At 43.8% G+C, this 26261-nt stretch overlaps 1 protein-coding gene across 5 annotated transcripts; it reads left to right on the forward strand.

Moving 5' to 3' along the window:
* Positions 1 to 643: 643 nt before the first annotated feature.
* Positions 644 to 19883, forward strand: LOC144366817 (interleukin-20 receptor subunit beta-like). 5 transcript variants are annotated; one of them, XR_013425953.1, is made up of 5 exons: positions 644 to 789; positions 4367 to 4509; positions 17301 to 17731; positions 18461 to 18553; positions 19537 to 19883. XR_013425953.1 is itself a non-coding variant. In XM_078021651.1 (3 exons), exons 1-3 carry the CDS (start codon positions 690 to 692, stop codon positions 8355 to 8357), a joined length of 249 nt encoding a protein of 82 aa, XP_077877777.1. In that variant the 5' UTR covers positions 644 to 689; the 3' UTR covers positions 8358 to 8410. The 5 variants fall into 5 exon arrangements, 2 of the variants coding, with proteins under 2 accessions (XP_077877777.1, XP_077877776.1); XR_013425952.1 differs by lacking the exon at positions 19537 to 19883 and adding an exon at positions 18663 to 18992; XM_078021651.1 differs by lacking the exons at positions 17301 to 17731; positions 18461 to 18553; positions 19537 to 19883 and adding an exon at positions 8352 to 8410.
* Positions 19884 to 26261: the final 6378 nt, after the last annotated feature.

Consider the following 26261-nt stretch of genomic DNA (forward strand, 5'->3'; position numbering starts at 1 on the left):
CTGAGTCACCTAGGCTCAGCCTACACAAGCCTCTGCAGGCTCAGATGCAGAGCACAGGCCCGGGGCAGGCGGTGGATGTGGAAAGGTGGACAGCGGAGTTCATAGACAGAGGGATGGATGGGCAAGTGGGGAGGCATGGCCCACCAGCTCTCGATTTTATGCACTGATCTCTGTGGCAGCAGTGACCATGCCAAATCCTTGCCCAGTCAGATTTCCAAATTTCCAGTCTCTGCTCAAGTATCATCCTTTCAGAAAGGTTTCCGCTAACCACATTGTCTAAACTAGTGCCTCCCTGTCACTCTCTAGCCCCTTGCCTTTTCTCTGCACAGCTTTTATGGCCCTCTGACATGTATGTATATATTGTTGGTCTTCCCCACGAAAGCTCTACAACAGCAGAGACTTTGCCTCCTTTGTTATATGCTCTGTCCCTGTTCCTGGAACAGTGCCTGATACTTATTAGGTGCCTAATAAACGTGAGTGGATAAACGAGCAAGTGAGTGCAAACATGCATGAGTAACAGGGAACATTCTGTACGTACCCCAGATAGGAAATTTCTGCAGTGTTCCCTTCCTGGCTCTCCTCAACCTTTCCAGGCCTGCTACCCTCAGAGAATAACTGTGTTTTTTATTCTCCCAAAGGAACAGACCAAAGTGGTGAGAAGTAGGGGTGTTCCTGTGCACCTGGAAACCATGGACCCAGGAGCCACATACTGTGTGAAGGCCCAGTCTCTGGTGAAGGTCATCGGGAGGCACAGTGCCTTCAACCAGGCAGAGTGTGTGGAGGTGCAAGGTAAAGAAGATCTGCCTGTCCCTTGGGCCCCCGCAGAGGTGACAGCCCCTCTTGGTGCATGCTCAGGTGCCTTTGATTCTGAGCCTTCCCTTGATTTCACAGACCTGGGTGGGTTCCGGTGGTGAATGTGTGCAGGAGGCCATCCTAGTGCTGGGTGGGGATCTTTAAGCAGCTGTCACTCTCCCCGTGAGAGCTTCCTCCTCCCTGGGCCAGATGTGTCAAGGCTGATGAATACTGCCTGTGATTAGAGGTGGCTGCAGGAGAGGCCACCAGGTTCCTTGGTGAGCCTGGGAAAGAGGTCATACACCATACAATGCCACAGTTTCTTTTATTGGAAGGGGCTTTATGGAGTGTCTCCAGAAGCCTCTTTTTTTTCCCCCCCCTTGACATTAAAAAAAATTTTTTTTTAAGTTGTAGATGGACACAATACCTTTAATTAATTAATTAATTTTTTATGTGGTGCTAAGGATTGAATTCATTGCATCACAGGTGTGAGGCAAGTTTCTACCACTGAGCTACATCTCCAGACCCCCCTTGAAATGTTATGGTCTAAAAACTTGAATAACTTGAAAACCCTTTTGGAAAAAATAAACCCAACAAAATTCTACATCCTATGATCCTACCATTCAAATATCACCACTTGTGTGTGTGTGTGAGTGATCTTTTAGCCTTGAATATATAGTACATTCATATGGTGCAAAAAATATAAGAGACACATGGAAATTTTATTTTCCATATCCATTTTCCCCACCCATAAAATTCCTATACCCTCTACCATAGATACGGACTTCTTGCATATACTTCTGGAGACTTTTTAATGCATATACAAGTAAATGAGAATATGTTTACATATATTGCCTTTCCTTTTCTTTGTGGGGTGGGTACTAGGGATTGAACTCAGGGGCACTTGACCCCTGAGCCACATCCCTAGCCCTATTTTGTATTTTATTTAGAGACAGGGGTCTGTCTGAGTTGCTTAGCATCTCTCTGTTGCTGAGGCTAGCAAAAATGGTGGCATGTTCTATACATTTTTCTGGATCTTGTCTTTTTCATTTTATGTATCTTATAGATTTTGCTGTATTAATAAAGTAGTTCCTTTATCCTTCATTATTGCTACATACTATTTCATTATATGTATATGAAATAACTGATTTAACTAGTCCCCTATTAATGGGCACTTAGTTTTTCCCAAAATATTTTGCTATTACAGCCAATGCTCTAATTAATTTCCGCTAATACATTGATTATTTTGCCAGGGATGGGTGTGTAGCTCAGTGGTAGAGGGCTTGTCTAGCATGCACAAGACCTTAAGTTTGACCCTCCCAACATTGTGAGAAAAAAAAAGATAATTTTTCTGGTATACATTTATTTGAAGAATAAATTATTTGAGGTAGATTGACTTGGTTGAAGATATAGACCTTTAATTTTGATTGCTGTTTTCAAATTGCCCTCCAAAGGAGCGTAGCCCTCAGTCATTACCTACACGTCGGAGTTCTATAGCATATAAACACTGTGCCTATTTTTCTGTTTTTCCCCAATAACTAACATATCTATAACTGTTCCCATGTAAATTTTCTGATTATTATTTTATTCACTTTCAAAAAAAATCATGTCTTGTTTAAAAAAATCCAATCAACACAGAAATTTTAAAAAGGGTCAGAGTTAAATATTGTCCACTCTTCCCCATATACCACTCAGGAGGTTTCCTTTGGTGAGTCTGGCATTTAATCCTCCCAGTACTGTCTGTGTGATTCCAGTGCTCACACACACAAAGGGGCCTATCCCATACCTAGTGTTCTGTGCCTGGCTTGTCTTCACTTGGCAATATATCATGAGCATCATTTTATGTCGGTATCTTTGGATCCACCTCAGTTTTTTTTAAATGCTGCATAGTAAACCAGTATATTTAATATCTCCTTATTAATGAGAATATTTTGTGTTTTCTAGTCCTTTGCCACTATAAACCATGCTGTAGTAACCAAGTGTGTATCTGTCCCAATTCTCATTTTAATAGCTGAATAACTAGCCTACCATTCTGGTGAATCCCCTTTATTGGGTATTTGAATCACTTCTGTTTGCTTTTTGGGGGAGGGGAGGTACCAGGGATTGAACTTAGGGTCACTCAACCACTGAGTCATGTCTCCAGTCCTATTTTACATTTTACTTAGGGACAGGGTCTTACTGAGTTGCTTAGCACCTTGCTTTTACTGAGGCTGGCTTTGAACTTGTGATTCTCCTGCATCAGCCTCCCGATCTGCTGGGATTACAGGCAGGTGCCACCACACCCAGTTTTCATTTGCTTTTGAAGATGATATTCATTCTTTTATTAAATGAATATTTACTGAGTATTCACTGTGTGCCAAATCCTGGCCTGTGCACTTGGATACAGCAGGGAAATCCCTGCTCTCAAGAACCTTCCCTCTAGTGGAGACAGATTCCCAACAAGCAAAAGATGGGATGGTATCAGTGGGTTCCATGAGGAAAATGTACCAGAACATGCCTGGAGGGGTGGAAGGGGCAGGGACCACTCTGGGCAGAGAAGGGGGTTCTGTTGCTGTATTCCAGAAGTTTCCATGAACAGACCGATGCATATAATTGTTTCCTTTCTTGGAATTATTTTTTTGGAATTGAAATCATAGGAGTGGATTGAAAGGGTATGAACATTTGTGTATCTCTCAATGTACACTGCTAAAATAATTTTCAAAATCTTTGAAACAATATGCATGGCCCCAGCCACTTGTGTGACTACCAGCTTCTCCACAACCTCCCTGGCTAAGTTACCCTTCACATTGTGAGCTAACTACCCGACCGGGGGGGCTTAAATGAGCTACTCCAGGTTACACAGAACAGAGATGGGAAAATACTGCATTCCCCTTCTGCATCTCCAGATGCCCAGGTCTGGTCCTTTCTGCTACATTTACAATTACAATAATTATGGGCTTTGGAGCTAACCCTATCTGTGTGACCTGGAGTAAATTGCCTAACAATTCTGAGCATAGAATCATCTTATAAAAGCAGAGAAACTCATGCCCATTGCAAAGAACAGGGGTTTACCACCCAGCCCCCAGAATAGAGATGGAAGGAGGAGCCACATAACAGGGGCGTGATATATCATAGTTATTATGTGACTGTTTTCCAGACTTAATATTCTCCTCCATAAGATGGATCAGTGCTAAGAGCAAATTGCGAAACACTTTGTTTTCGGTTACCACCAGCCAGTTCTGGGGCCTGGCAGGGTTCCTTCCTCTGGCAGCTGTGCCAGGTATGTGCTAACACCACTCTTGCCTTCACACACAATGCTCCTCCCTTCCCCTTCTTGAGAAAGAGATTTTAATCTTCTCTGGAGCTTTCTGGAAAGCATACCTTAATCTAGATTTTCTAGATTAAATCTAAAATTTAGATTTTAGAAAAATGGCGGCAATTTCGGTCACCAGGGCACATTATCAAATCTCAGGTTTCTGGCTTCTGCCGTCTTGATTGACATTCGGCGTCAACTCCAGGGGTCAGGGGAGGCCTGGGTTCGGAGGCTTCCCCTTCATTGTGGTTTCTAAGCGTCTTCTTGTCTTTTTGTCTCCAGAAGAGGCTCTCCCGCTGGCCCTTGCCCTGTTTGCCTTCCTTGGCTTCATGCTGATCCTCATGGTTGTGCCGTTCTCCATCTGGAAAATGGGTCAGCTGCTCCAGTACTCCTGCTGCCCCGTGGTGGTCCTCCCAGACACCTTGGTAAATAAGCTTCCTATTTCCTTGCAGCATGACGCTGATCAGAGGGCTGTACCTTAGGCCTTAGGTGGGCATGGCATGCTTTTTGTGGGTTTTTTGGTTTTTAGAGAAGAGCACCTGTCTCAGTCTGTATTGCTAGAATAGAATATCACAGATTGGGTAATTCATAAACAATAGAAGTTATTTGGTTCTGAGGAAAATATGACCTTTGACCTTTGGGTTTGACTTATTTTGCTTAACATAATATTCTTAAGTTCCATTCTTTATGACTGGCTGAAACTCCATTGTGTATATATACCACATTTTCTTTATCCATTCATCCATCGATGGACACCTAGGCTGGTTCCACAGTTTGGCTGTTGTGAATTGTGCTGCTATAAACATGGGTGTGCATGGATCACTATAGTATAACAACTAATTCTTCAGGATAAATACTGAGGAGTGGTATAGCTGGGTCATATGGTGGTTTCATTCTTAGTCTTTTGAGGAATCTCCGTGCTGATTTCCGTAGTGGCTGTAGTAATATACAATCCTACTAACAGTATAGAAGTGTTCCTTTCTCTCCATGTCCTCTTCAGCATTTATTATTGTTTGTGTGCTTGATGTTGCCATTCTAACTGGAGTGAGATGAAATCTCATTTTAGTTTTGGTTTGCATTTCTCCAATTGCTAATTATGTTGAACATTTTTTTAATGTATTTGTTGGCCATTTGCATTTCTTCTTTTGAGAGATCTGTTTAATTAATTTGCTCATTAATAAATTGAGGGGTTTTTTTTGGGGGGGAATACCAGGTATTGAATACAGGGACACTCAACCACTGAGCCACATCCCCAGCCCTGTTTTGCATTTTATTTAGAGACAGGGTCTCACTGAGTTGCTTCGCACCACGCTTTTGCTGAGCTGGCTTTAAACTTGGGATCCTTTTGCCTCAGCATTCCCAGCTGCTGGGATTACAGGCGTGCACCACAGAGCCTGGCTGAGTTTTTTTGATGCTGAATTTTTTGAGTTCTTTATATATTCTGGCTATTAATCCTCTGTCAGAAGAAGCAGCACAGTTTTTCTTCTATTCTGTAGGTTCTTTCTTCCCATTCTCAAGTCCTTTTACGATCTACATCAATCCATTGGTGAAAGTAGAGCCCTCAGCTAATCATCTCTCAAAGGTCCCACCTTAAGGCTGTTGCCTTGGGAATTCAGTTTGCAATACATGCTTTTGGGAGAACATATTCAAACCACAGCAATTTCTAATCAGAGGGTCTAGGAGAGATCTCCCTTCTCCAGGGTATAGGCACCTCCCTGAGGCCACCTCTGCTTTCTCCCAGGACCTGGCATGAACACAACCTGGTGTTTGCCCAGCCCAGGATGCTTGCCATTTCAGGAGTCATACACAGTTTTTCTCTTCTGAACTGTCCTACTGAACCTTCTTGGTCCCTTTCTACAGTTCCAACAGTGGCTACATTCAATAACATACTCCAACTCAATATATTCAACTGATCCGCCAAGGGCATCAGGGTAAAGAGCATGTGTGGGAACATGGGAAGTCTGGACTATGCTTTGTCTTTGGTGGGGATGGCATGGGGACATGGGGGGCAATTTGGACTTCATAGTGACTCACAAAGACTACGGGTCCCTGCCGGTGTTCCTAGCTCTGCACTAGCCTAGGATTCTTATTCTACTCCAGGGAACACAGAGCACAGGAGTGAGTGTGCCCGGGGCCATGGTGGGGATGTGCCCGTGCCATGGTGGGGAGAAGCAGAAGCCAGCAGTTCCCACACGGTGCATCTGGCCACCTCTCTAGATGCCTCCCTGGATATTCCAACTTCTATTCTGTTTTTTCCCCTGGATTTCTAAAGTGGACAAATTCTCTGAGTCAATGCATTTCCCCACGGTGCAGTGTGAGAGATAGATCATTAGTGTCCATTAAATCCCAAACACATTCTGGAGCCGGGCATCACTACCACCATCCCCCTTCTCTCAGCAGAGCCTAGCTTCTCCGACAGTTGCACTGTTTATACATAATCCTCCAAACTGTTAAAAAATAAAAAAGCGATTTCCAGCCAGCCTTGCAAAATCCACTCATCTTGACAATTAAACTGTAGAAAATTACCAATCGGAAATCCTTGGCAATTCTCCAAAATGTCCTTCCAGGTTTGTGCTTATTTTATCTGTGTGGGTGAAATGTTACATGTCTATATCTACAATTTTACAATTGGGATGGCTGCACTCTGAAATGTGCCATGAAGAATTCCTTTCCATTAAAGTTTATATCACCATGTAACAGTCAAAGCAAAAGTACCCATGCAAGGACAATCATGTTAATTCGGTCCAGTGTATATTCTCTATTTAAAAATATAATTTTTCCCCATGTCTTTCATCCATAGTTGCTTCCCAGGGATGGGGCTTTGGTGCTAAAGGGTCTTTCTTTCCTTTCTGTGACTGACTTCATTCTTTCTTTTCTTGCTGTCATATTCTACTATAAGGTGGGTGGCAAGCATAGAGATGGCCCCAAGTTAGTAACATTGGATCACCCCAAATGTGGCCTTGTGTGCTTCACAGAAAGTGGCATTTGTGAGTTCAGATGCTTTTGGGGATCAAATAGGTACTGGAAAAAAATGTCAATGCAGTACAATGATCATCACTCAATAAGAAGAGGTGATGGACCCAGGGAAAATCATTCCATCTAAAGAAAGCAGCTGCTTTTTAGCTCCAGAAGGTTGCCACAAAGGTCTGAGCCAGTGCTGCCAGACCTCCAAGATTCATTTATTTATTTTTTGCAGTGCTGGCAATCAAACCCAACTAGACATGCATTTTTCCACCAAGCTACACCCCAGCCTGAGATCTTGGTGGGAAATAGGAAACCTCGAAGTCCAGATCCTTATGAGAAATCTCATGATTTTTAAATATTGAAAACACATTTTGGGGGGCCTGGGTTGTGGCTCAGTGGTAGAGCACTTGCCGAGCATGCATGAGGCACTGGGTTTGATCTGGCACCACATAAAAATAAAAACAAATAAAATAAATAAACTACAACTAAATTAAAAAAAATGATAACACATATTTTTAAAATATCATTGGAACCTTGCTTGAAAGTTAGTTCTAATTGTGCAACAATGTTTAATTTTTTTTTTTGAGGGGTACCGGAGACTGAACTCAGTGGCACTTGACCACTGAGCCACATCCCCAGCCCTATTTTGAATTTTATTTAGAGTCAGATTCTCCCTGAGTTGCTTAGCACACTGCTTTTGCTGAGGCTGGCCTTGAACTCTCAATCCTCCTGCTTCAGCCTTCTGAGCTGTTGGGATTATTTAATTTAAATGTTTTAGAATTGTGCTGTCCTTTAAAGTCATGTGTGATAGATTGGGAGGACAGTACAAAAGATTTGAAAAATTTTAGTAATTTTTTACTGCATGTTAAATGACAATATTTTGGTGTATCTGTTAAGTAAAGTATATCACTAACAATAACTCCACCTATTTCTTTTTACTTTTTAAAATGTGCTGCTAGATTTTAAAAATTGCACATGCGGCTCTCATTGCTTTCACTGGACAGCACTGCTCTAGGATTTAAAAATAATCAAGCAAACCACTACAGGTTTGGCAGTCAGGGTCCTGAGAATCTGACTAGGACCAGCAGCAGTGAATTGATGGCCGCTCCAGGCTAACACTCCTGCTTAGAGAGCCCTTCTTGTGTGATATCTTTTCTTATTGTTGGTTGGACACCAAGAGTAAACCCCTGAAGCTGCCTCTTTAGAAACAGGATCAAGGGTGATTGGCTGGATGATGCTTATGTCTAGGAGACCAAGGTGGTGGAAACCATCATGCCTGTTCATTTGTGTGCACGTACTTTAGGAGTGATGACCAGGAGGTCAGTGGGAGGTAACTATAGAAGAACACAGAGAATTTGTGGAGGTGAGCATACTATCAATGAAGTCCCTTTGAATAAATGGGTATCTGCTGTGGTGAGCCGTTCCTGCGGACTGTGGTCGCCATTACATGATGGCACTGGCTCCGTTGTGGTCTGTGAAGGACAACTCCATATCAAAGAGAGTTGGCGTGTTCCCAGCTCCTTATCAGAGAAAGTTGGCGTGTCATTTTCTAGCACCCTGTGAGAAGGGTACACGTGGCAGCTTTGCATTGGGGTTCGAGGTGCTTTATTAAGGCTGGGAGGGGCATCCAATTATTATTATTCCGGGTAGTAAAAGAATCATTAGAAGAATATCAAGGGCCTGAATAAACTGCTGAAAGAAGATTCCTGAGTCGCGTCTTCCTTGCGGGCAAGGGGGTCGTGACAAGTGGTGCCGAGACCCGGGAGAAAAGAAACAAAGAAACACCCAGGAACCAGAACTTTCAGCAGTCAGGGAGGCGCGCCGGTAAGTCCCAGGTAAGGTGGGACCCGCTGTTAAAAAGCGGAGGCTCCTCTATACATAAAGAGGGAGCATTAAAAGGTACCTGCTCCTCTGTAAAAAGAGAGGGCGTTACATCTCATAGCAATTGCACTCTGTATTTTCGTTTTTGTTTTCTGTGTATGTTCGTTTTGTTTTGTGTACTTTCACTTTCGATTTCTGTGTTTTCTTGTGTTGCGTTATGGGAGCTGTGACTTCAAGTCCACTCCTTCTGGCCCTCGATGGCCTTTTACGTTCCAAGGGACTGGAGGTGAAGCATCACACCTTGGAAAAATTTTTACAGAGAGTAGATGTCGCTGCACCGTGGTTTGCATTTTCAGGCAGCCTCACTACACCCAGCTGGGATAAATTAGGCAAAGACCTTGACTTTGCTCGTGAGCAGGGCATGCTAGAGGGCGGGGTGATACCCCTCTGGAAGATGGTCCGTAGTTGTCTTACGGACGGCCGATGCCAAGAAGCGCTTGTTAAAGGGCAGGAGGTTTTAGAACAATTGCATGAGGAAAAATCAGAAACAACAGAGAGTGAAGTGTCTCAGGAAGAGGGGAGTGTGCGGGGCGTGGAGAACGGGAGGAGACTGTATCCAGATCTCAGTGTGCTGCGCACGCCCCCATGCGAAAGTGGGTCAGAGGTAGAAGATAATGAAGAGGAGGAGATAAGAACGCTGTCCCGGCAGTTAGGGAGTTTAGGTAGAGGGAACAGAGATAAGCAAGGGCTCCCGATCCGCCTCCGTATGGCGGGGGTGTTTCGGGACGAAGTTTCCACGCCCAAACATGGAGGGCTGTTAACGCTGAGATGGGTCTTGCTTATCCAGTTTTTCAGGATGATAATAGGGGAAGATTTCATGAGCCTTTGGATTTCAAGATTGTAAAGACCCTGGCAGAGTCTGTGCGCACTTATGGGGTTGATGCCGCCTTTACACTAACTCAGGTGGAGAATCTGTCCAGATACTGCATGACTCCCTCTGATTGGGCTAGCCTCGTTCGGGCTTGCGTCTCCCCAGGCAAATATCTGGACTGGAGAGCATTTGTGCTAGAGGGCGCAGCAGAGCAAACCGCCCAAAATCATACAGCAGGACACCCCCATTGGGACAGGGACATGCTTTTGGGGCAAGGGAGATTTGCTAATCAACAGACAGGATTTCCTCCTGAAGTATATGACCAGATTAATAATATTTGCATTCGGGCATGGAAATCACTTCCTAATAGAGGAGAGGTGTCTGGTAACCTGACTAAAATTATACAAGGCCCTACAGAACCCTTTTCAGATTTTGTAGCAAGGATGGTGGATGCTGCTGGAAAAATTTTTGGAGATCCTGATAGAGCCATGCCCCTTATCAAGCAATTGGTTTTTGAGCAATGCACCAAAGAATGTAAAACAGCGATTACTCCTTATAAAAATAAAGGCATAGAGGCATGGATGAAGGTGTGTAGAGAGCTTGGAGGACCTTTAACTAATGCAGGTCTTGCAGCTGCTGTCCTTCGGGTTACAAAAAGGGGCGGTTCTGGTGCCGGGACATGCTTCCATTGTGGTCAGCCTGGTCATCTCAGGCGTGAATGTCCCAAAAAAGACAATTTCAATGGACCTCCCCATGGTGGCTTTTCCAATGGCCCTCGTTTACCGGGGTTGTGTCCAAAATGTAAAAAGAGGAAGCATTGGGCAAGAGAGTGTAGATCAGTGAGGGACATCCATGGGCGGCCTATTTTAACTGGGTCAAAAAACGGCCGGAGGGGCCCTCGACCCCAGGGCCCGCAAATATATGGGGCAATGGAGAATGTCACACCCGAACCCGAGACATGGCCATCTCTACGCCATCCCATGAGACGCGGAGAGCCACTACAGGTGCAGCGGGATTGGACCTCTGTTCCACCTCCAGACTCGTATTAACACCTAAGATGGGAGTCCAGTTGGTAGAAACTGAGTTCAAAGGGCCTTTACCACCTGGCACTGTGGGCTTATTGATTGGACGTGCTTCCTCTATTTTACAAGGTCTTCATGTTTTTCCTGGAGTCATAAGCCCTGATACAGTGGGGACAGTAAAAGTCATGGTGGAAGCTCCAAGAGGCATTGTGTCTATCTCCCCAGGGGATCGGATTGCTCAATTACTAATTTTGCCTAGTTTACATAACCACTTCCTGGCTGACTCACGGTCACGGATGGGAAGTGAGATTGGTAGCACTGGAGGGAATTGTATCTATTTGTCATTGGGTATGAGCAACCACCCCACCTTGGAATTAATCATAGAGGGTAAATCTATTGTGGGACTGCTAGATACAGGCGCAGACCGTAGTATTATAGCCCTTAAAGACTGGTCTAAGGGATGGCCAGTACAGACTTCTGATCAATCCTTAAGGGGACTTGGATATGCCCAAGCTCCTCAAATTAGCTGCAGACATCTATCCTGGAAGGACCCGGAGGGACACAGTGGTACCTTTCAACCTTATGTGCTTGATTTACCTATTTCTTTATGGGGCCGTGATCTGATGGAAGACATGGGGTTCACCCTTAGTAATAACTATTCCCTAATGTCTCAACAGATTATGCAAAATATGGGGTATAGGCCAGGTCTAGGACTAGGAAAACATCTACAGGGGCGCAAACACCCTGTGCAAGGTCATCAAAAACTTGACAGATTCGGTCTGGGTTTTTCATAGGGGCCGCTGGGGCTCAAATACCCATAACTTGGCTCACCGAGGAGCCTGTTTGGGTGCCTCAGTGGCCCCTTCCCTCGGCTAAATTGGCAGCAGCCCATGACCTAGTTAAAGAACAACTTGACTTGGGCCACATTCAACATTCTACTTCTCCATGGAATACTCCCACATTTGTCATTAAGAAAAAATCAGGGAAGTGGCGCCTACTGCATGATTTAAGAGCAGTTAATGCTCAAATGCAACTTATGGGGCCCATTCAAAGAGGGCTGCCGCTGCTTTCCTCTGTTCCTCAGGGCTGGCATATCATTGCTATTGACATTAAAGACTGTTTCTTTTCTATTCCTTTGCATCCTAAAGACTCACAGCGTTTTGCCTTCACCCTTCCCTCGTGTAATCACGAGGAACCAGATCAAAGGTTTGAGTGGGTTGTTTTACCACAGGGAATGTCTAACAGTCCTACGATTTGCCAGATGTATGTAGGGAAGGCACTCGCACCTCTCAGACAGCAACATCCTTCCATCAAGATTATTCATTATATGGATGATGTATTATTGGCAGCCAAATTAGAGCAGTCAGTTAATGAGGCCTATAAAGACCTGGTGAAGTTGTTAGCTCAGTATGGATTACATATTGCACCTGAGAAGGTTCAAACAGGGGATTCTATTCAGTATTTGGGAGCGACGATTGGATATGACATATTAAAACCACAAAAAGTTACTATAAGAACTCAAGATCTCCAAACTCTAAATGATTTTCAAAAACTGTTGGGAGATATTAATTGGATAAGAGGTTATTTACATATTCCTAATATCGTGCTCCAGCCTTTGTATGCTATTCTTAAGGGTGATCCAGATCTTACTTCCCCTCGTACCCTCACTAAAGAGGCCAGAGCGGCCCTTATAAAAGTAGAAGAAGCTATACAACATGCCACTCTATGCAGGCTCCAGAGTGATAAACCTTTCCAGTTATGTGTGCTTGCCACTATGCGGCAGCCTACTGGAGTACTGTGGCAAGATGGGCCTTTACTATGGATCCACCCACATGTATCCCCAGGAAAATCTTTAGAATACTATCCTGATGCTGTTGCAGCATTAGCACTTAGAGGGATTCAACAGAGCATTCAATTTTTTGGACAAGCACCTTCTTCTCTTATCATACCCTATTCTAAAGTTCAACTTAATGTTTTGTGTGCTACTCTGGACAACTGGGCTATTCTATGTTGCTCGTTTCAAGGGGATATTGATAATCATTACCCTTCTCATCCATTACTCCATTTTGTTAAAGAGCATCCCATCATTTTCCCTAAAGTAACTTCACCCACTCCAATTCCGGGGGCTGTTAACATTTTTACTGATGGCTCTAAGTCTGAAATGGGAGCTTATGTGATTAATGACTCTCCCCCTGTCCAGCATCAATTTGCTCCTGGAAATCCACAATGGGTAAAACTGCAAATTGTCATTGAAGTTTTTAAACAGTGTTCTTTTCCTTTCAATCTCATTTCGGACTCCATCTATGTGGTACAGGCGCTCAAAATTCTGGAGGCTGTAGGAGCTATTAGTGACACCCATGCTGTGTCTGCTTACTTTAATCAGCTTCAACAGCTTATCCGTAGCCGTACTGCCCCTTTCTATCCAATGCACATTCGGGCTCACACCTCTCTTCCTGGCCCGTTATCACAGGGTAATGCCTGTGCTGACTCGGCAACTAGAAGCCAGTTGGTATGCTTGGCCTCCTCCTTAGAAGAAGCTAAATTGTTTCACCACAACTTTCATGTCAATGCTATGACGCTGCGTAGACGTTTTTCCATCTCCAGAGCAGATGCTCGTCAGATAGTATTACAATGTCCCCATTGTGTCACATTTCTTCATCCTCCTACTTATGGTGTAAACCCACGAGGATTGAAGCCATTGGTCATCTGGCAAATGGACGTAACTCACGTGCCTGACTTTGGTAACCTCAAATATGTACATGTTTCTATTGACACATACTCTGGAATTATTCATGCTTCTGCTTTATCGGGAGAAAAGGCACGTAATGTTATTGCTCATTGCTTAGAGGCATGGGCAGCATGGGGTGCACCTGCATCCCTTAAGACTGATAATGGACCTGCTTATACTGGCAGACAGTTTACATCTTTTTGTTCTACTATGGGAGTACAACTTGCTCATGGGTTGCCTTACAATCCTCAAGGGCAAGGCATTGTTGAACGTACCCACCGCACCTTAAAAGAAACCTTAGAAAAACAAAAAGGGGGAATAGGAGTTGACCACACTCCTAAAGAACGCCTGTCCTTAGCTCTTTTTACCATTAATTTTTTGAATTTGGATATTCATGGCCGCTCTGCGGCCGATAGACATGTGTCCCCTCAGCCCTCTGTGACTGGCTATGTTAGGTGGAAGGATGTTCTTACGGGCCAATGGAACGGCCCTGACCCCGTGCTGACATGGGCACGAGGATCTGTATGTGTTTTTCCCCAGGATCGCACGGAGCCGCTGTGGATCCCTGAACGCCTGACAAGAAGAGTCTCGAGATCTACTAACCAGCAGCAGGAGGTGCCACAACAGTCCCATGATGAGGAGCTTCATTCTGATGAGTGCTCTGGCTCTGATGCTGGTGCCAACGGTACAGATGGCACCAATGCAGTGGTGGGCAGTGGCACGGGCATGGCCAATGCCAATGCCAGTTCATAGTAATTCTAGTGTCCTCCCCACTCTTTTTTCTACCTCATGTGAGATGTCTGCTCCTTGTACCTCTCCTAGAGGGGACATGGAAAATATTTTTAATCAGTCTCAAGTTAATCTCACAGGAGTTTTTTGTTTCAGTCTTGGGAACACTAATTGTATTAGCCTTAAGACCAAAAATTTGACTAACTGGGAGGACCCATTGTGGTCCAGTCGAGTCTCAGGGAGTATTCTCAGTGCTGTATTGAGCCAAGTAGTTTCAGGGAAGCAATCAGGCTCAGGGACCCCCGCAACTAGCTCTGTTTTAAACATAACTACTTTAGCTATTATCTCCGAGGTATTAATCCCAATGCCTCCTTCTTCTAATAGTATTTGCTATGCCACTCATTTCAAGGCCTCTCCCTACTGTACCCCTAATTTTGGTTTTCCCCCGATATTTACGCCTTGTCAGGGTCATTCTTGGGAGAAACATCAAGTTGCTAAAGGTTTCTCCTTTTCCCCCCCTCTGAAGAGATATGTTTATAACTTTAACAACAATGCCAACTCCTCTACAGGAACAGGTTGGTCCTGGTTTCAATGGCTAATTTCCAATGAGAAGGGGGCTTCAGCCGATATTTCCGCATTGGCTCAATTACTAGGAGCCAAAAGTTGGCTGGCTAATGTTTCTGGCACTACTAAGGAGAGTGAACGAGGTAATAGGCTTACATCTGTTTCGTTCAACTCTCTGTTACATTATGCCACATTGCCTCCTGCAATGGTCTGTATCCAATCCCCGTTCCTGTTCCTTTTAGCTAATCACACCTCATCGGGGATGCTGGATTGTTCTATTATTACCTGTTTCTTATCTGAGTGTTGGAATGGTTCTTGGACTGTAGCAGTAATTATGAAAATTCCAACTTTTGTCCCAATCCCAGTCACTGCGGATCCAGATAAATTTCCTATTGTAGAGCTACTTAGAGTCCGCAGAGATTTTGGAATCACAGCAGCTATAGTGACAGCCGTGGCGGCATCTGCTGCTGCAGCAGTTACGGCCGGAGTAGCCATGGCCAGTCAAGTACAAACTGCTGCCACTATTAATCAAGTTGTTCAACAAACGTCCACTATACTTGAATCGCAAAATGCGATTAATCAACATATTTTGTCGGGGATTTTAGCTACCAACCAAAGAATAGATTTTCTTCAAGCTCAGGTAGAAGAATTGGCTGACCTAGTACTTTTAGGCTGCATTGACCAACGTGCACATTTATGTATAACCTCTGTCAGATTTAATGATTCCAGGAATGCTTCCCACATCATTGGTGGATATGTGGCCGGGAATTGGTCCATGGAAGCGGAAGACATGATCCAGTCTCAACTAACCCAGATAGCTGTCTTGAATAGTACCCGTGTCGATCCCGTGACTCTGGGTCAATTCACCAATTGGATATCTTCTGCTTTTTCCTTTTTTAAAGAGTGGGTGGGAGTAGGCATTTTTGGTGCACTGTGTTGTTTTGGTATGTTCCTCTGTTTGTGGTTTCTCTGTCGCCTTAAGGCTCGTAGTGCTCAAGATAAGGCTATGATCATACAAGCTCTTGCTGCTTTAGAAACTGGCAACTCGCCACAGGTCTGGCTTGCGCATCTTAAGCACTAAACCTTTGACATGGTCATTGCACCCCAAGTTATTATAACATTGCACTGGGATTGACATGTCTTTCCTCGTTATTCTCTTAGTGTCCGAAAGCCCTTGCACTCTGCCGGTCTTGCTACCATTGCACGCAGATGGGTTTCTACACTAGTGCCTTTGACATGGTCGTTGCACCCCAAGTTATTATAACATTGCACTGGGTACGACATGTCCTTCTTTTGTCTTTCTCTTAGTGCTGGAAAGCCCTTGCACTCTGCGGGTCTTGTTGCCATTGCACGCAGAAGGGTTTCCACACTAGTCTTTATCTATCACTTTAAAGTCCGTGCCTTTCTTTCAGGGTGCTGCCAACTTGTTTGTAGTTGTACTTCTGCACAGCCACAGTTCAACCTCAGCTATTCCCTCTTACTCACCGTCGTCACGATACAGGATGCGAGGCAAGGCACTGCACTTGAGTGATCCATTGAGAAGAGGGACCTCAAGGGGAGCATGTCCTATTGCATGCGGGTTTGACGTGTCTCCGCCCCGCCCCACGAAAAAAGGCGTCGGCTGATATGGTGTCAGGTCTGGGGAAGGCGCCCCCTGGGGCTGGCCCATACTATGCAGCCACTTTTGCACAGTGGGATAGGACCTCTACTCTCGCCTGTATTGTCTTAGTGAAACAAAAAGGGGGAGCTGTGGTGAGCCGTTCCTGCGGACTGTGGTCGCCATTACATGATGGCACTGGCTCCGTTGTGGTCTGTGAAGGACAACTCCATATCAAAGAGAGTTGGCGTGTTCCCAGCTCCTTATCAGAGAAAGTTGGCGTGTCATTTTCTAGCACCCTGTGAGAAGGGTACACGTGGCAGGTTTGCATTGGGGTTCGAGGTGCTTTATTAAGGCTGGGAGGGGCATCCAATTATTATTATTCCGGGTAGTAAAAGAATCATTAGAAGAATATCAAGGGCCTGAATAAACTGCTGAAAGAAGATTCCTGAGTCGCGTCTTCCTTGCGGTCAAGGGGGTCGTGACAATCTGCATGTTTGCAACTAGCAATGATTATGCACCAAGGTCTCAGGAAAAAAATGAGCAAGAAAGAGACTGCATTTATGAGCACCTTCTCTGGACTTGGCACTGTGATAGTTTCTGTTCATGAAGCATCTTAGACTGGTTCATTATTCTTCAGCTCTTGGTGGAAAATGGTTAGTTCCTCCCCACCCCCGCCCCCCGAATTCTGGAATTTTGGAGCACTGACGCATCAGGGCCTGGAGGGAATAGCTTGGCAATGAACTGGGAGATGACCTCAGCAAATGCTGGAAGTCACTGATCTAGGGGTTGGAATTGTCTTTGGGATTTTTTTAACAGCTTGAAATTTCATCAAATAATTGGGATTTTTGTGACACTGTTTACTCTCACCACTTTCTACTAGTGACATCTAATAATCATCGATGAAAATTAATTTTCAGAAAGTAACCAATTCACCCCAGAAGTTAATCAGCTGCAGAAGGGAAGAGGTGGATGTCTGTGCCACAACTGTGCTGTCTTCTGAGGAACTCTTCAAGGCCTGGATCTAGACCTGAGGAAAGGCCCACAAACTGGCCTGCAGGACACAGGACTTGTGAGGGGTGAGGCTGTGTTCCTGTTTTCCTCCATGGATGAAGGACAAGAGAAGTCTGAAGAGCCTGCCATGTCCATGTGTGGGAGCAACTGTCAGAGGCTGAGAGTCGTGCCAATGGCACTGGTGAGAGTTCAGGAGATGTGACTTCCAGACCCGGAGCTAACATTTGCTAGCTGAGTGACCCTGGGGAAAGTGACTTCATCCCTCTGGTTCTCAGGTTTCTCTTCTGCAATGGGGATTAACTACGCACCTGTCTCTGCTCTCTGTCTCTCTTTCTATGTATGTAAATACATTCAGCCCTTGAAGGTCTGCTGGTGGCATTCATGCCGGGAAAGGCCAGCGCTCCTGGAGAGCAGGATATAAATGTGGAGTAAGAAGGACCAAAGGCCATACGTGAGTTGGCTTGGGCTCCCCGCTTTCCCAGAGGAAATGGAAGAGGAAAGAAAGGATGGGAGCAAGTGTTGATCTCACTTCAAGCCAAATGCCTATGCAGAGGTGGAGGGCTCAGCAAGCCATGGTGGGTGACCTGGAAGGCCACAGCCCCCCAACGTAGGCAGTGCACCAGTGCTGCGGATCCACAGAACACCATCAAGTGTGGACTGAGTGCACATCCTGAGGACGGCCGGTAAAATGTGTGTGTGGTGTGATGAGAGGGCAGGAGGTGGTCGGTTCCAAGTGTAACGTTTGCAGCGTCTGTTTTTCCTGTGGCATTGTCAAAGTGCAGAAGTAAAAATCAAAAGGGGTGGTCTTTTTGGTTCCTGCAAAAAAAATGGGCTTTGGGGTTTTAGTTACATCACCAGCCTTGGGTCCAGAGAAGCGTAAAATACACATCGTTCTGGCTTCATGCTTCAGCCCATAGTCACAGGCTGCCTGCTTTGGGGACAGCTTCTGCTGCACAAGAGCTCCAACTGACTCAGGTGGCAACAAGATCACCTGACCAGGGCGCTCTTGGTTTTTCCCAGAGGCCCCTTTCCATAGGATTTATGTGGTGACTTCCTTTTCCTTTAGGCATTCCACTCAGAGATCCAGACTCTGCCTCTTCTACTCTGCTTTTCCTGTTCTCAACTCTGGAAGCCACTACTCTCTCCTCTCCCCAACCAGGTGAGAGAGCCTAAGACTAGAGAAGGAGTGGAGGGAGGAAGTTTCTTGAGGAGTGAAGGATTGATTGTTGATCAAGACCTGTACCTTTTTATTCCCCACTCCCTCCCAGGTCTGGAGCCTCTGAGTGGGTTCCTCTCTACCCCCACTTCCTGGCCCTTCCAGCCAACCTGTGGTGGGGACAGTCTAACTGCCTCAACTAATTGTCTTCCCCTTTGTAACACCACCACCCCACCATCCTCTCTGCACCTGGCAGGGTCTCAAGTAGATTGGGGAGGGCTGTGTCCAAGAGTGAGATATCCTAAGTGCTTTGCCTTTATGTTCTTCTTGTTGGTTTGACTCCTTTATGGAGAGTATGTGTGAATTTTATACTGTGCCTGAACTGGAATCATGTTCATTTTATAAAAAATAAAGACCACATGACTACATGGGTCATACTTGATCCTTCCTCTTCCCTGCCTCTTTAATCTGTATCGTCCCTCCATCACCTGAACAAGCCCAGAACCAAGAAATGACCCCTGACCTCCTCTGCTTGAATCTCTCACAGGGTTCCATCCATTTTTGCTAGTCTGTATAGGTACATGGAAATTTCTCTCAATTCTTTGTTGTCTCCCCATGTCCCCAACACATGTGTTTATTGAGCCCCAACCATGCACCAGGCACTGAACTAGTTCTTGATCATAGAGGAGCTGACTCCTCTGTAGCTGAAGATTTCCTCCCTCCTGGAGCCTCTCCCTTTAACTAATTTATCCCTGTCACTTGGTCCTTTAAGTTAGGACGTTCTAATAAGTGGACGTGGGGTGCATTTAATGATAACAGGACAAGAGCTATCAACTGGGATTACTCTGGTGAGCCAGGAGTGAGGTCACCCTAGTTATAAGGCATAGCTCTGACTTCATGCTTCTTCTGGAAGCTTTAGCCTTCCAGATGCTCAGTTACCAGGCCTAGGAGCAGGCTCAGCACTAATGCTGGCTTTCCTCTCACAGCTGTCATTGAGACCTACAGACTTCTGGGGAAGAGTTGGAGGGCACTGGGTGTCTGTGAGTAGCCCAGGGTGGCTTCTTTGGTTTCAGTGATGTCTCTTGCAGCTTTTGCCACTGCCCTTCTAGGAGCTGTCCCTAGGATGCCCCAGAGTCAAGCCCAGCTGTCCTGATTTTGCCTTCAGGGAACATCTCCCAGTGTCCAATGAAGAAACCCTATTCCATGAGGCTTATGTTCCAACAGGACAAGGGAAGAATACTAATAATGCGATAATAAAGAAGTATATTATTTAGTGAATTAGTATATTGGGAGTTTATGAGGCTTATGGAAAAATGAAAGGTAGAGTAGAAAATGGGGCCTGGCAGCCGGTTGAAGCTTTCTCAAAATGAAAGTGAACTCAAACAATGAAACCTAAGATATCTGTTGGGTAAGTTTTTTTCATAGCCATACAGTGTGACAAATTACCAGTGATTCAATAACAAAGCAATTTGGCAACAAATGTTTGGAGGTATGTAGACTAATGCAAAAATGTTGTTCAGTATTTGCATTGTTAATATTATTGATAGTTCATTTAAAAATGTTATTCTCCTAAATTATCAGTTAGAGCAAGAAATAATTGTTTATTTTGTTGGGAACCTAGCTTTCAGGATTAGTGAAAAGGAGGGCCAGTTGTTGATCTCACAGTTTGAATAAGAACTGTATGTGATTATGACTGAATCAAACAAGTTAATATGTAGTCATGCTTGCTTAAAACAGTAAATCAAACGTATTTTGGCTTTTTATTCCCCACTGAAACAGCCCGTTAGAAATGTCACTGCCAAAATGCACCAAAACCCAGATTTTTGGTTTCCGATGATATTTTTCTACAAGTCTGGGGGCTGAAAGGTACAAGGTAATTCTAGAACACCTATAATTTGTTGGATCATAAAACAAAGCTTTAAATGATTGAGTCATTCAAACTTATCCACAACCCATCTATACAAAATGCTCCTACTAGCTAAAGGTTTGGCAGTGGGAACATCAGGAGAGGGTTGATTGGCATCAATTGGTACAATACATTTGAATTCATCAGTCCCTAATGATATCCAACAAGAGCTGACAAGATGAATTTTCAAAAAATAATTGAATAGAATGTATTTCAGTTGGGTTGGGCTTATTAACTCATTTATTATGTCAATAAAAACTACTAGTAAATGTAAATGCACAATTAAGAACGTGTTTTCTCCTTCACCACCAATCTCTGGCCCCAGTCACTGCCCTCTTCCACCTGAAGATGTGTACAGCCTCTCCAGAGGCCATCTCTAGTCTGCCCACGGCTACATCGTGTCCTGCCAAGAGGTTCTATGGCAAAGTTCTTTTGAGTTCCTTTTGTAGACACTCTCTGCCACTCCTCCCCATCTCTTTAAAAAGGGTGTCTTTTCTTATTTCCTCCATGCCTTATTTCATCATTTGGCCTTTGACTATGTAAGTGCTGATCTCTTTGAGTTTCCAGCGCCAGCTTCTGGGGCCACCTGGACGGGAGGACCTCATGACGTCCATGGGTGTCTGGCGCCACCTTGTGGTGAGTCCTGGAAAATTCCTTCTGCTGTTCCCAAGCGCAGTGAAACTCCCTGGGCCTCCGGGATAAAGGAAGACTCTGACCATTTTTCCAAATGAGGACTCAGTTGGAAAACTCCCACGGGCTCTGCCTTTAACAAACTTGCATTGTCAGTTGTGGAATTGAGACGTTAGTGGCCTATCTCTTCCCTCTGTGTCTGTGTTCTATCTGTCCCTGGCACATTGGTGGCTTCACAGAGTGCCTGGCTCGCCCTCTGTACTGTGACCATTCCCAACTTCTTAAAAAAAAGAAGAAGAAGAAGGAAAAAAAAGACTTCTTTTGATGTCTTTCTTGCTGTGTGTCCTATTTCCAACCATCCTGGGCCAGACTGACTTTCTTGGGGGTGTTCCTCTGGCTACGGATCACTAGGGGGCGCCACTGTGACACCTAGTCTGTGAAATTGGAACCAGAAACATCAGAGCTGATCCCAAACTATGGCCTTCTTTTTCTGGCTCCTGGGACCTTCAGGTCTTCAAATCCTGGACAAACCAAGTGAGCCTGGAAAACCCACGCCTGCCTGAGGTGGAGGATGAGGCTCGCAACCGGAGGACAGCGCTTCCTCTCTGCCTCCTTCAGTGAGAGGCTGGAAAAACTGAGCAGGCTGCCCTCTCCCGCATCTAGGAGCGAAGTCCAGGCCCCCAGGCTGTGGAGGAGGTTCCTGGTCTCTCCACTGCACCCATGGAGGACAATTTTAAAACGACTTTTGAAAAACCTGGAACCTTGGAATAAGGAGTGCCCCAGCAGACCTCATTAGGTCCTGCATTTTGCTCTTGTACTGAAGACTGCTCATCTACCAAGAGGCCACGCGCCTCCAAATACCACTGGCGACACCAGCTGAGACTTTCATCAAATCGCCTCAGTGTAAGATGACGCCCACAAACAATGTGCAGGCCTTGGTTAGATGCCTGGCACCTCAAAACCAAACCAAACCAAACCACCACCACCAACAACAACCCAAAACAACAATAAAAAAGATTAAGCCTAGGAAACATGCTCTCGGATCTCCAGCCTTAGGAGATCACATCCCGGAAAGGGGTCCCTGGTGGGGTGACACCTACTTCCAACCTACCAACTACGTCATCCTGAGGGCTTTCGGATTATGGGGGGATAATGAAGGTATTAAATAAATAAATAAATAGATTTTGCTGTACCAGAGAATGAACTCAGGGATGCTCTACCACCCAGCTACATCCCCAGTCTTTTATATATTTTATTTTGAGATTGGGTCAACACTAAATTGCTGAGACTGGTCTCAAATTTGCCACCTTCCTGCCTCAATCTCCCAAGTCACTAGGATTATAGGCTTGGGCCACTGAGCCTGGTGCAATTATTGTATTTTAATGTGTGAAGAGTTTTAATTTAGCATATGGTAGCAAGTAATGCTGAAATTTAAATATAAATATAACTTTAAGTTCAGCTTTAGTTTACGAGGTAATCTCTTTTTCAGATAAAAGGATTTTTCTACTTACAAAAAATTTGCAGGTTCTTAGCACTTGAAATTTACTAAATTAAAAGTAATATTAAGAGACATCAGGGAATCATCTGCTTGGAAATATGCCCTCCCAGCAAACAGTAAGGCTGTAAGTGTAAAAAGTCTGAAATGTGTTGAATTTGCTTTTGTTTACCTTATTGATTATGGATTATTGCTCTTTAGCCCTATAGACTGATTGCACATGTCTGTGTGGGATTAAACAGCATATACAAACTGCACCTGGGATTGTCCAGAGTTGCTTAACCACTGAGCCACATCTTTTAGTTTTTTATTTTGAGACAAGTCTCACTAAGTTGTTTAGGACCTCACTAAATAGCTGAGGCTGGCTTTGAACTTGTGATCCTTCTGCCTCAGCCTCCCCAGCTGCTGGGATTACAGGTGAGCATCACCACTCCTGGCTACAAATTGCACTGTTTTGAAACAAGTAACTCTCTGCCTTTTCTTTTTTATCTCCTCCTCTCATGCCTGTCTACCTCCCTCCATCCCTCTCTTCTTTCACTCTCAAGTTTTTTCCTTTTCTAAGAGTTTTGAAGTCTGAAGGAGTTTGACTTTGAGTTGACAAGAAGCCTCACAATGAAGAACTGACGGCCTGAGGTGTGGTTCTAAACATGCTGCTGAAAATCAAAAGCTGAATTTTGGGGGAGTGGTGGTGAGGGACATTAGGAAGAGGGGCCCACTCTTTTCTTGGCTAATGACTCATTTGTTTTTAAATTTATTTTTAATTTTAATTATTTATTTTTAGTTTTTAGCGGACACAACATCTTTGTTTGTATGTGGTGCTGAGGATCGAACCCGGGCCGCACGCATGCCAGGCAAGCGCGCTACAGCTTGAGCCACATCCCCAGCCCCCTCATTACTCATTTAAATAGTCATTTCCCACCTAAAGGATTTATTGCAAAATTGGGATTTTTTGGGAACTAAATGCTAATTTAAACTTTAAAAAGGCATGATATATGAATAATTAAAACCAGATGACATTAATTTGCTTCTAGTTCAAAGAAGATGATTTTATGGTTTTCTTTAAAATCACAGATGCAGCTCCTACAGAATGCTAAGTCAGGAATTTGGGGTCTGCCATAATTTATTCCAGGGAAGTATTTGGATTTCTCCACTAATACTAAATAGCTACAGCTGTGGTCTGATGGTGTGTGCTATGATTTTAAACACTGGGGTCTTTTATGAGCTGGTTCTGTTAGAACTCACATAATCTGGATGTTGTAGGATTCTATAGAAAAGCTTTTGTTTTAACTTTCTGAAATGATGTAAAGATGAAATAATCTGATACATTTTTCAGTTGATGAAAAAATTCATCATGATATAATTTGATATATCTGGTTATATATTTTTTCATTTAAACTTTAAATGTAACTAGTTATATTTTATGACATTCTTATTTGGCTTTGGGAACTTTGAATTTTCTATAAAATTAAGGTGATTGGTAATTGTGCTTTCCAAAGACTTCTGAGAATATACATTCTGTACACTGTTGATCTCTATGATCAAAATAAGGACAAAATGAAACATATAAAACTAAGTCTGAATTTTGATTTATAACAAAAACATCTTAGTATATTGCACTTAGAGTACATTTTTGAGCTAATTATAAAGAATATGATCTCCCTGTGAGAAAATTAAAAACTTTGACTAGTTTTGGGTTCAAGATACTACTGCTAGGTGCAGTGGTGCATGCCTGTAATCCCAGTGGCTTGGAAGCCTAAACAGTAGGATCACGAGTTCAAAGCCAGCCTCAGCAAAAGTGAGGCACTAAGCAACTCAGTGAGATCCTGTCTTCAAATAAAATACAAAATAGGGCTGGGGATGTGGCTCAGTAGTTGAGTGCCCCTGGGTTTAATTCTTGGCAATCCCCCTCCCCCAAAGCTACTAATTTGGAGAACCTTTCAATTTTTCGCTATGGACCTTGATGTAACCATGCACAATACAATGTACTGGTTTATTAAGTTGAATATTACAACCGGTGGGAGAGTTTATAGTTCACAAAAGAAGCAAGATAAATTTAAAAAGTTGGAAAATAAGAACAGTCCTTTTTTAAAAAAAGACATCCCCCTCAACATGTGAAAGTAACAAAGGAAAAGATAGATTAGGTGGGGGGTGGGCAGAATTGTTCATTCAGCTAGATATTGTGTGAGCCAATCCTGATCTTATCCCTGTGTATTAGCCCCTGATGATGGACAAATGAAGTTCAATCACCATGGCAGAATTTTGGCCATTGTTCTGTTGGAGGTTTCTCCACTATCTTGCAGTAGGTAGAGTGTCCACCTTCTAAGAGCTTTGGTTGGCTAACCATTCTGATGCCAGGGCCCTCAAACTTCAATCACCAGAAAACAGTTGAACCAAATCTTGGTACCAAAGACTCATAGAGCAAGAGAATGAGAGATGATGAGTGACTCTAGGGCAAAGAGAGTTTTTCCAAATCTTTAGTAGAGTGCAGTCTGAAAACCAACAAAAATAAGAATGAGAAGAGTTGAACTTTATTTGATAACTGGAACATTCATTGGATTGTTGGGTGATGTTATCATGCTATCTTAGAACTATTTTCTTTTCAGATGATAAAGATAAATAAATAATTATGTTTACTTGGTTATAAGTCTAGATTATTTTTTTAACATAAGAGAAAAGGAACTACAATTGTAGAATGAAGAGTTTGAGTTTTTTTTTCTTTTTTTTTTTTTTTAGAACTGGACTGGAAAAATCAATATGAACTCATGCTTTTAAGAGAACAAAAATAGTACATTAAAAGCACATTGGTTTTTTTTTCCTCTTTGTCTATTGAAATGACCAGGGAGCTGTGTCACTCACAATCCATTGTGGCTCCCATCTTCTTTTCTTCCACATTCTTTCCCACTGGAAGTACCTTGGGAGAAATGGAAGTTTCCACATAATGAGCTGGAAGTGAAAGGTGAACATGAACAGTGAACAACAAGGCTAAAAATCAATAAATTAGTGAAATGCACAGGGCACAGGAGCCAATCTAAAAAGGGGTCCTGCTGGCCAGAGTCGAGATAACTTGAGTGTCAGAAATCAAGCACTGGCTGAAGTCAACTAGCATACGGTAAATCTGAAAAGTCAGGAGTCCAAAATGGTGCATAGAAAGAGAGCAAGTTGACATCAAGTATTCTAAGAGAAGGTGGGGGTGTATTTGGTGAGTCTCTTATCAATATTGGTATTACAAACTCAACCACTGTATAAATGAATAAAACAGAAACTGGAAACACAAATACAAGGGGAATATAAGTGGACCAACTTTGTAAGCTGTGACTTGGAGACAGACAGTGGGGTTGGGGATAGAAATCCGTGGTAGAGCTCACACTTGCCATGCATGTGTGAGGCCCTGGGTTCCATCCCCAGCACTGAGGATGGAGTGGGGAAAGATAGAGCAATGCCTCATAAAACATTAAAATTCAATTGGGATATATTTGATCAGACTCGTACATTAAGAAAACCCATAAAATTAATGGTTAGGGGCTGGGATTGTGGCTCAGAGGTAGAGCACTTGCCTAGCATATGTGAGGCACTTGGTTCAAACCTCAGCACCACATAAATATAAAAATAAAGACATTGTGTCCATCTATAACTAAAAAATAAATATTAAAAAAAATAAAACTAATGCTTAGGAGTTGAGG

Source organism: Ictidomys tridecemlineatus, chromosome 9 (genome assembly GCF_052094955.1).
Source record: "Ictidomys tridecemlineatus isolate mIctTri1 chromosome 9, mIctTri1.hap1, whole genome shotgun sequence".
Lineage (NCBI taxonomy): Eukaryota > Metazoa > Chordata > Mammalia > Rodentia > Sciuridae > Ictidomys > Ictidomys tridecemlineatus.

Coding starts and splice junctions, on each gene's coding strand:
- LOC144366817 (XM_078021650.1), top strand. CDS start 690: ATGGACCCAGGAGCCACATACTGTGTGAAGGCCCAGTCTCTGGTGAAG. Junction 790..4,366: donor AGAGTGTGTGGAGGTGCAAG/GTAAAGAAGATC, acceptor TTTTGTCTCCAG/AAGAGGCTCTCCCGCTGGCC. Junction 4,510..7,635: donor TGGTCCTCCCAGACACCTTG/GTAAATAAGCTT, acceptor TTTTTTTTTGAG/GGGTACCGGAGACTGAACTC.